The sequence below is a fragment of the Apodemus sylvaticus genome, chromosome 14, assembly GCF_947179515.1.
Source record: "Apodemus sylvaticus chromosome 14, mApoSyl1.1, whole genome shotgun sequence".
NCBI classification, from domain to species: domain Eukaryota; kingdom Metazoa; phylum Chordata; class Mammalia; order Rodentia; family Muridae; genus Apodemus; species Apodemus sylvaticus.
Window position 1 is genome coordinate 5,269,247 of NC_067485.1, and position 10,452 is coordinate 5,279,698.

Sequence of the window (10,452 nt, forward strand, 5' to 3'; positions counted from 1 at the left end):
GATTAGACATGGTTGCAGTGTGGTAAGAAACATCATTTTTTCATCCACATGGAGCAAATATTTCATTTTCCCGAATTCTCCATCTAACATCAGCAACATAAAGAATTAGAACATGGACTCAGCAGCTGCCATAGTGGGAGGACATGGACCCCGGGCCATTGTGCACTGGCGGAAAGTCCAGTGGCTCCTCTTCTCTAGGAGAGTATTATAGGTGTGTATACTTAAAACTTAGAATCATTTAGCACTTAAACTATGAATTATAACAAACAGCAATGAAATATTTACTAAACCATGTGAAGGGAAACTTCACCTATGGGTTATAAACTCCTATTGTAAGAAATTGCCTCCATATTTTGGTACCTCTTTCCAATGATCATGAATTTATCTAAGAGGTAAATCCCAGAAAGGAGATTCTGTAATTACTTAAGGATGTGTCACTTACTTTGATATATAGAGTATTGATATAGATGTGTATAATACAAAGAACAACCTTTCAACACCAAATTACGTTTTCCCTACGTAAAAGATCTGACTGCTCTGAAATTTCCTGTGTAGACCAGGGTGACCTTAAACTTACAATGATCCATCCTCTCGGCTCAGCTTCTGAGATCTGGGTATAAAGGCATGTTCTACCACGCTTTTCTCTTATGATAGTCTTAACATAGAGCCTAATGTACCCATATGAGAGATAGACACCATGATCTATCTCAGATATGAGCTCTCGGTTCGGGGGGAGGGGGTAGTAGCGAGGAAGCCAAGTACTGTAGTAGAAATATAGCCAGGCAAGTTGTGTTTTGAAGTGCAGATATTGCTGATAATTTGCAGTTGGCCATTGCTGTTCAGTCAGAAAGCCACACAGGTGAACTAACATGTTGGTACTATTTCATTGTTTGACTCTAATACCTATATGCATAGCTTTCAAGGCAAACCCAGAAATTACTTTGTATACCAGAAGTATGGGCCATATACTACAAGTTATCCAATGTCTTATCAAGCAATGCCATTATTAGAAATTTTATAATACTGATCACTTATTTTCTGTGTATTTGTGGTGAAGCATAAGGCATGCAAGCTATGAAATGGGAGTGTCATGCAAGAACTAAGTGAGATCAATTACGGCAAATAATGATTTCCCTTTATTAGATTCAGAGAAACCAGAAGGCAATATGGATATAACATTACAAACACCTTTTCAAACTACTATTGCACCAATAAAAAAACAAGTATTTTATAAATTTCCACCCATTGTTTGTTTGGACAGAATGCTGCCTTCTCCTGTACTTATGAGTTTCATTTTGGGTTTCTACAAGTGACCTATTTCACACAGATTCTGGGTACCTTTCTTCTAAGTAAATTATTTTATCAAACTGATGAATGTACAGATAACCTATTCATGAGGGTAAGATCCTTTTAAAACAGATATAAATCCCACTGAAGTTTGAGTCTTCTGATTTAAAGAAAAAGGAAAAAAAGAGAAATGATACAGTATTCCCATGAGTTGAACTGATTTCAGAAAAGACCCAAACTCACCAGTTTTTAGAATGTAATGAATCTTTGGAAGTGCCCTATTGATTTTCCAACTGTCAATATCTTCAGCAGTGTTTTGACTCCATAATACTCTAGATTGTACTTTAATATAATTGCCTCTGAGATTACTAAATCTTATAATTTAAAACATTTATAGACATCTATTTGATATTATCAATTAATTAGATATACATATTATTCTTTGATATATATTGATCTTTTTATGCTACTGGGCTATATAAAATTGGCACCTAATATGGTTTAGTCTATTTTAAATATGCTACTAGATTTCCATTGGAAATGTTCTTTCACTGTTCAGGATCTATTTTAGCACTATGCCTGTGCCAGGAATTTATTGTGCATGTTAACAAGTTATCATGTTAGACACATGAGAATTACTGCCCATTCCCTAGGTTTATTAGAGTATAAGTTACTGTCATCAATGCCTGTACTCATGTAGTCAATTATAATGAGAGAAAATGTGGAGTAAATCTGTGTTTGCTCATCACTTCTACAGAATGAAACCACCGGAGAACGATTGACATTTGCTTGGGTTCTTAAATGTGACAGCATCTTTAGATGTAGACATTGGAAAATAACAAGTCACAGATGAAGGAAATAAAACTGTCAGTACTATAGTGCATAAAGAAAGCTTTCTTAAAATCACAAATGTTAGGATTCATAATAGAGGCCATGACAGACAGGAAGTAAAAGAGAAATTTGTTCTGTGAAAGAGAACTATCCCAATAGTAACTTGGAATGGCATGCTTGGGAAAGATATTCATAGGAGAAAAGAAAAAGTAAGAGAACACTGACCACCAAAATCCTTTGGTGAACAGAAGTGTGATTCAGTCTTGAAGATTAATTAATTCCAAGAAACATTGATGTTTCAAAGTTGGAAAAAATCGATAGGGAATAAAATATATTTGGAAGCTAAAATAGAAAAAAAGTGAAATGTCTTCTTCATTCCTTTCAGTTGTAACTATGCGTCCATTATTGCCATAGCTCTGGTTTACTTTAAAAGACACATTTGTACTTCAGGTGTTTGGATCTGAAATAACCGAAGTTTGTCCTTATCCCACACAGGATATGTTATCCATAATTGCGGGAAGGGGCCAAAGTTCATATCAAATATTCCGATTCGTACCAGAAAAATCACACTGGTCCCTGAGGGATAAGATTTACACTGAACTACATATTAACTGTAGTGAAGAATCTGTGCTCATAGTAGCTTCCGTTTTAAAGGTAAGAACAATTTTTGCATCACCAGCATTCAGCATCACTCTAGAGATGTGCTTTTTGTCCTTGAGATTGCCTGATGATGATAGTTTTCTTGAACTATGGACACATGACCTCTGAATAAGAGGCATGTTAAGTAAAATTCTTATAATCTCAAAGATTCATCACCAAGACACAGGTGAACACCTTCTCTTGGAAGTTAACTTCCTTATATATTGGAAGGGCTTGTTTTGGCATTGCAAATGTTCCCATTGATTTTATCTCTATGACTGTACCATGTCAATTAATAGCAAAACAAGAAATATAGTGCTAAAAATGTGTTTTACAAAATTCATGCCTTAAATCATACTTAACAAAAAAAACTATTCCTAAATAAAAATAGTTCAAAATAGCTGGTCCATCACACACTTACAATAAGTTTTGAAAGATTTGAGTGTTGCCCTCTGTCCAGTAGATAAACTTAATTCTTTTCCTTCTCTACCAAAAAAAATAAAGCATCACTTTTACATTAGTGAGATATTGCCATTTTAACCCCATGTCAAATAATGAAGAATTAGCCTACCTACCTCTAAATAGTCTACCAAGCTTAAGTTACCAGTGGGCAGCAGTAAGTCTGGAGCAAATATCACTGTTTTATTTTTATTTGGGCCATGATCTGAGTTTGCCTCTCAGTAGATTATAGAGCTATGGTCCCAAACATCAAAAGAAAAGATAATGCTCTGAGAATAGGCATGGTTAATAATATTAGGCAAAGTTACTGAATGATCCATCCTTGGCCCTGGAGCTTTCAAAGTGTGTCTGGCTCTAATTGCCAGAAACCTGGGACCATGTCATGGGGAGGAAAGTGAAGATCAGTAACTGGAGGTGGCCATGAGTTTTCACAGCAATTTAAAGATACAGGAACACCTGGGAACCTTCCATTTGTCTTATTTGTAATCCTTGGTACAACATGAAAGTTAATTGTGGTATTTCATGAGCAAAGACACTTTTCTGTTCTATAACATGCTGCTGCTTACAATTAATTAAATAGCTGATTATTTCCACATTTTAAGGAATGGAAGTGAAACTGTAAGACCTTCTCACATGTAAAGCAGGGTGTTGAATAAGAAAGTTCACCACATTCCAAGTATGCCTGTATACAGACGTATACTTGTATATTACAACTTTATACTCTGTGATCAGAAAGACAAATTGACCCAATTATACAACAGGAAGGAGGTATTTTCTGTCGCTGCCATTGTTTAATTGTTGCTTAATTACAGAAAGAACACTTACAATTTTTGTATGTTTGTTTTGTTGGTTTTATATAGTTACTGTTTCTTTTTTCCTTTATTTAGCTGTTATTAGAATTATTGCACATTTATTTATTTATTTATTTATTTATTTATTTATTTATTTATTTATTTATTTTACATCTTGAATGCTGACCTCTACCTCCTCACCTGTTACAGAGTCTTTTCCCTTCTCCCCTGAGTGGGTTAGGGATCCCATGTGTTATCCTTGCACCTCGACACATCAACTCTCTTCAGGGTTAGCACATTTGCTCCTACTGAGGCCAGTTGGTGAAGGGCTTCCACAGACAGCCAAAAGCTTTAGGAATAACCCCTGTATTTGACTTTGTTGGTCTTCCTGTAGACTCCTAATCTCCACCAGTGCCCTGAATCCCTTCCCTAACTGTTCCATAATAGTCAAAGTGCTCTATTCAGTGTTTGCCTGTGGGTCTGTTTATCAATTTTAATCAGCTGCTGGGTGAAGCCTCTCAAAGAGCAGTTATAAAAGGATCCTTTCAGGATGGCCCACAGAGAAGCTGGCCTCCTTTGAGACAGACAGAACTTCAGGCTATGAACTGGAGTGCAGTTCTCTGATTGCAGGTAGTAGTGTGGACTGGAAACCAGGAAAAGCACTTAGAATAGACAGTAGGGTTATTTCACTGATAATGCAGCCAGAACTCTGCATCTTTGATTCTAGTTTTAGGTAAGAACACATGGGCTTCTGCCTGTAATGTCCACCTTAGAGGCAAGTTTCCAGTTGGTGATAGGCTGAGAATATCTTAAGGAAGTAGGGTCTCAACCAGTTGTTCTTAGCCTTCCTAATCCTCTGAAATCATGCTGTGATCATCCATAACCATGACATCATTTTGATGTCATTTCATAACTGAAATTTTATGTATAATACTCCATAACTATTATGGAGTATTATGCATACTCTATGGAATATCGATATACAGGATATGTGACCCCCAAAAGTATTGTGGCATACAAGTTGAGAATCACTGGGCTAAATTGCTATTTTTAAACAGAAATGTTTCTCAAATACTTTCTAAAATGTACATTGATCATTAATTTTCTTGTGATTTTCCTCATTAAAAAGGATTTCATTAGAAATAGTTAAGGAAGCTTGCTTTCATCTGATTTATATGATATTTGGCTTAGTGTCCTTAATGACCAATCTCTGCTTGGAAATTTTTCTTCTATACAAAGGTATTGATACAGTAAACACTTGGGGAACTGCACATAGTTAGAATCAATGTATTTTCAAGGTATATTGGTTTGTATTTACAGGATTATAAACTGGACCAATGTCCCATGCCAAGAGGTTTCCTTTGCTCAGACATGTATATTCACTTTATAAACCGGTGCATTTCTCAAGCAAGAGTGTTGTACCATGTCTGTAATCCCACCACTTGAGGGTCTTCTACATTATAACTGTCATGGTTTGGAAGACAGAGCATGCTACACAGTTGTGTGCAGGTCAGACTAAAGTATTGGTTTGAGTTCCTGTGAGACAAATTAAAAGAAGTGTGTATGTATAATACCTGTGGGTTATTGACATCCTAGTATTATTACCATGGTATTGTGAATATTTCACATGTTAAATATATGTCATTGATTAGAACATGAAGCTATTACTGAGTTCCCCTTTCTCAACTATAACTACCTAGAGAAGTCTGGGTCAGGTATAGCTACTTCTGAGAATCATTTTCCTGTACAATATTCCATACAATGATTTCTTTGGTAACAGGAGCTTTGTGCTCCCATTTCTACCCAGGACTTCAGCATCTCTGCCTTCCCTATAGCAGGAGCTGTTACACCTGCATTGTGTTGGGTCACTAGTGAGCTTTCTGCTCCTTGTGTTGCAGAGTGTTGCAAGAGTATTACATGGATTCATACTACAATAGATATTAAATATGTCCCCATGGTGGTTGGAAAGATGGTTCCCTTTTTAACAATACTGTTTCCATACACAGAACACACATGACCTGCAACAATCTTCATTCATTCTATTTCCAGGGAACCTGACACCTTCCTCTAGGTTGTGAAGGTAGCAGATATACATGTAGTACTGAGAAATTCATACATGATTTTCAAAGTTTCCTACAATTCTATAAGGAGAATTGATTTGAAGAAAATATTTAGGGCAATTCTTCAGCTATATATTCTTATTTATTTTGAATTCTGAATATACTATGAGCTGGTCTACAAAACATTTATGCTGATCTTTTTTTTAATTCAATATATTTTTTATTTACATTTCAAATGATTTCCCCTTTCCTAGTCCCCCCACTCCCAGAAAGTCCTGTAAGCCCCGTTCTCTCCCCCTGTCCTCCCACCCACCCCCTTCCACTTCCCCATTCTGGTTTTGCTGAATACTGCTTCACTGAGTCTTTCCAGAACAAGGGGCCACTCTTCCTTTCTTCTTGTACCTCATTTGATGTGTAGATTATGTTTTGGGTATTCCAGGTTTCTAGGTTAATATCCACTTATTGGTGAGTGCATACCATGATTCACCTTTTGAGTCTGGGTTACCTCAGGGCAATTCTTAAGCTGTATATTCTTATTTATTTTGAATTCTGAATATACTATGAGCTGGTCTACAAAACATTTATGCTGATCTTTGTATTCAGAATTTTGTAAGCAACATTAATTGTAAGACAATCAACAGTAAAATTTTCCTTTTTTATGTATAGTATTCTACTGAAGATGCCATGTACAAATTACATCCTGCTAAAACAGCTCATCTCTGTGCTATTAAAATGAAAACCTCTATGAGGAATCACTTAGACACCTACACCTTATCTGTCTGCGTAGCCCCTCATGTGCTGTGGGATCCAACTTGCTGAACTCATGATTTGGGAGTGACCTCCCAAAATAGGTAAGGGGATATGATTATTCCCTTTGGGAACAAAGTCTTCATTGTGATCCAGGAATTGGGAATGTCTCCGAAAGTTCACTGAATTAAAGGACAAACTAGGATTGCATTCTTCTGGAGTTGGAGTGTCTGTTATATAATATAATTTGTGTTCTTTTAGCACTCGCTCTTACTTCTGCAAAATAGAATCATGTATGTTTGAATTATTTCAGGTACAGTATAATGTACCTCAGTCTTTTTTCAGTAGCTCTTAATTTTACTATGAAGCTGCATGCATTGATATTTTTATTACTTTCATTATTTACTTTATATCCTGATTGCAGTACCCTCCTCTAAGTCCCATCCTCAAAACCCCTTCTTCTGTCAGTTTAATTTTAATTTAAAACTTTACTTAATTTATATTTAATTTTTAATTTTGGGTGGAAGTTTCCAGGGGAAAGAGTAGATGTGGTCAGACTAGAAAAGGAGTGTTACTGGGTGGCATGATGAGAAATTCACAGAGAATCAATAAATACCATATGTTTTGAAAAGGAAAAAAGTTAGACAACCCAAAAAAGACAATAACAAAAGAAGAAAAGAAAGCTAGGGTTCTCTTTAACAACTAGCTTCCAGAAATAAGGTCCACAGGAAGAAAGTCATACTAGTATTACTCAGAAAAGAGTAAGATAGGCCAAGAAATAGGTTCCTCAATTTAGAAAGTGTCTTAATTTATTACTGTTGCTATGATAAAACACGGATGAAAAGCAACCTACAGAGGACAGGTTAACACTTCACAATATACTCCTTGTTACAGTTAACTACTGAGGAATGTCAGGGCCCAAACTGAAGAGGAAAGAACTGAAGCAGAGGCTGTGTAGGAGTGCTGCCTCATGACCAGCACCCCATACCTTTCTTTATCTCAATATAACTCAAGGGTGGCACCATCCTGCAGATCTTGTCCTTACAAACTCCATTGTTAATCAGGACAATATCCCATAGCCTTCCCTAGACAATCGGCCAATCTGGTGTTGCAGTTTCTCAACTAAAATTCCTCTTCTCACCAACTTGTCTTAGTCATTTTTCTATTGCTTTAATAAAGCACCGAGATTAAAGCAGCTCATAGAACGAAATACTTATTTGGGAATTAGATATCCAGAGAGATTAATGTCCTTCAAAGTCATGACAGAGGAGCATAGCTGCAGGAAGGTAGGACAACCAACAGGAAGCAGAGAGCTGGTGGCTCTCATCTTAGGCAGCAAACACGAAGCACAGAGAGAACACTGCAAATGGCACCTGCCTTCTGTGACCTTAAATTCTAATCAATGACAAACCTCCTATGAGGAAGCCAAGCCACTTCAAATACCCAAAAGTTGTCACAAAGATGGTGTCATATATTGTGATGCCTGCAGTTACACGGCCATCCCATTCGAAGCATCAAAATAAAACTTTGTCTCTGTCCCCAAACCCCTGCAAAAAAATCACCAATTCAAGGAACCTTGGAAGTCATTGCTGTGATTCACCAGTCATTATGGCAGCATATCAGTTCTGAAATGTTACATTGCTTTAGTAGTTTCCCCATTCTTTGCAATATATATGAAATTTTAACTAGTTAGTTGCAAAGAACTTAGAGTCTCCATTTCAGACATAGACTTCATTTCACAGTTTCATATCTGCTTGTAGTTACTGCTACTTTCCTTATCATTTTGGACATCAATTTTTTAAAGTATGTGAAATGACAAGACAATCTTTTTGGCATTGTGGTGTTACAGATATCTATCATACATATCATGATTGACAACTGTGTAGATATATTTGGATAGAATAACAATATCATTGTGACCATAACCAAAAGAGGTCAGATGACATAAAGACATCAGTAAATACTGCTGGTAAGTCACCTGTTATGATAAAAAAAAAAACATAAATGGCCACAGTGGGAAACCACAGATGCTCATACTACAGAAGTAAAGATTTCATCTGATGCTCCTCAGGTGGAAGGTCCTACAAGTTAAGAGAACTTTTAATTAGTTATCACAGGGAACGAACAATAATATCATTCCTTGATTTCATAAATTTGTAAATATCAGAACAGCATTTTAGCATATCATGGTATTAAAGCATTGGAAAATATTTTAAACAACACTTAAATTATGTGGTTATATGGATATATACATAGGTAAGCATACAGACACACACACATACATACATACATACATACATACATACATACATACATATATGTATGTATGACAAGGGGATTCTTTTTTTAAACCCTGTAAGAATTCCAGAATATTACTTGCTATATTTCTATCCTTTTCTTCCCATGGTCCATAAGTCATGTAGGATAACTTAGATATGAAATTATTTTTAAAAAGGTTCACTTAGAAACAATTATTTGATTTAAAAATGCACTAAACTTACTACAAGATTAAACCATGTGCCAGCAAGCTGTGCTATCCTTGTACAAAAACAATGATGTTTGAGAGATGATCTTGCCAAATGCCTAGCATTTGGTATAAATATTAATTTGCATGGGATCCACCACAACACATATGTGAGAATCTTAACCTGCAATATTATTCAAATTCAGATATAGTGTTAACTCAAGTAATTCTTTGTGTAGATTCTTTGTTCATAAAATATACTGAAAAACTAGTCTTATCTGAAATGGGGTGAATCTATCATCTGAGAATGTTTGTACAATGAAATTTTTATGTTTCCTTTAGCAGGGAAAAATGAAACAACTTCAACATATATCTTTTCACAATGGAAATTTCCTCATGACTGAAGAAGTAGCTGGTCATTTTATTTCAATGTTCTCTTCTACCTCCCTCTTAACCACAGCAGAAGAGATTATTATGAGAAACAACTTCAGTTTTATATTTAACCATATTGTTACATAGTTTCACTCACTATATTTATTTTATGTTGTGTATTACACATTCTTATCTATTAATATTAATAAATGGTATTAAATTATGTTATTGCTTAGACTCCAATTTGTCTGATTCATGATTCTCCATAGTCTTTGGAAAATGGCATTTTCAGTATTCTCCTTCACCTCTGTTACTTAGGCACCTGTATTCCTGTGACAGATCCATGTTAGTATTTGTTTCTTCCAAAGTTCCAAAAATGGGCATTCTATGTACTGCTCAATAAATGAAAGGTAGGGATTTATCTGCCCAAATTCTTCCATATTGTCACTATAAAATACTCCCCATGGCTAAGTGTCAACTATTTAGTTGTACAATAAAATCAGACTCACTCCTGTGCATTGGAGCAACACTTTTTTTAAAAAAAATAATAATAATCCTATTTCTGTAAAATGGAACTCTAGAAAATTGTTTACATTAGGAAAAATAGCTCATTATTTGAGGTCTCAAGATATCATCAAACAGCACTTGTGATGTCAGGAGGTTGTAACTAGTGAAATCCTTTACCTAGTTGAGAAGCAGAGGATGATGAATATTCATATGCAGTAAGCTTCTTCCTTTTATACATTCGACGAACCAGGAAAGGATTTGTAGAACCCAGTTACATTGTTAGTTTGCCCATATC

The 10,452-nt window shown here is 35.6% G+C and overlaps 1 protein-coding gene across 7 annotated transcripts in view; it reads left to right on the plus strand.

Moving 5' to 3' along the window:
• The window catches only part of LOC127664712 (eukaryotic translation initiation factor 5A-1-like), an 87,044-nt gene extending 77,166 nt beyond the window's left edge, over positions 1–9,878 (plus strand). For 3 of the 7 annotated variants that reach the window (XM_052156839.1, XM_052156843.1, XM_052156842.1), the window contains 2 exons: positions 2,614–2,772; positions 9,621–9,878. In XM_052156839.1, the coding sequence (XP_052012799.1) occupies positions 2,614–2,772; positions 9,621–9,797 (336 nt within the window). In that variant the 3' untranslated portion in view covers positions 9,798–9,878. Of the gene's footprint in view, positions 1–2,613; positions 2,773–6,733; positions 6,919–8,663; positions 8,784–9,620 lie in introns of all 7 variants that reach the window. The other 4 variants (XR_007973228.1, XM_052156840.1, XR_007973227.1 and 1 more) reach the window with 3 other exon arrangements.
• The last annotated feature ends 574 nt before the right edge of the window (positions 9,879–10,452 follow it).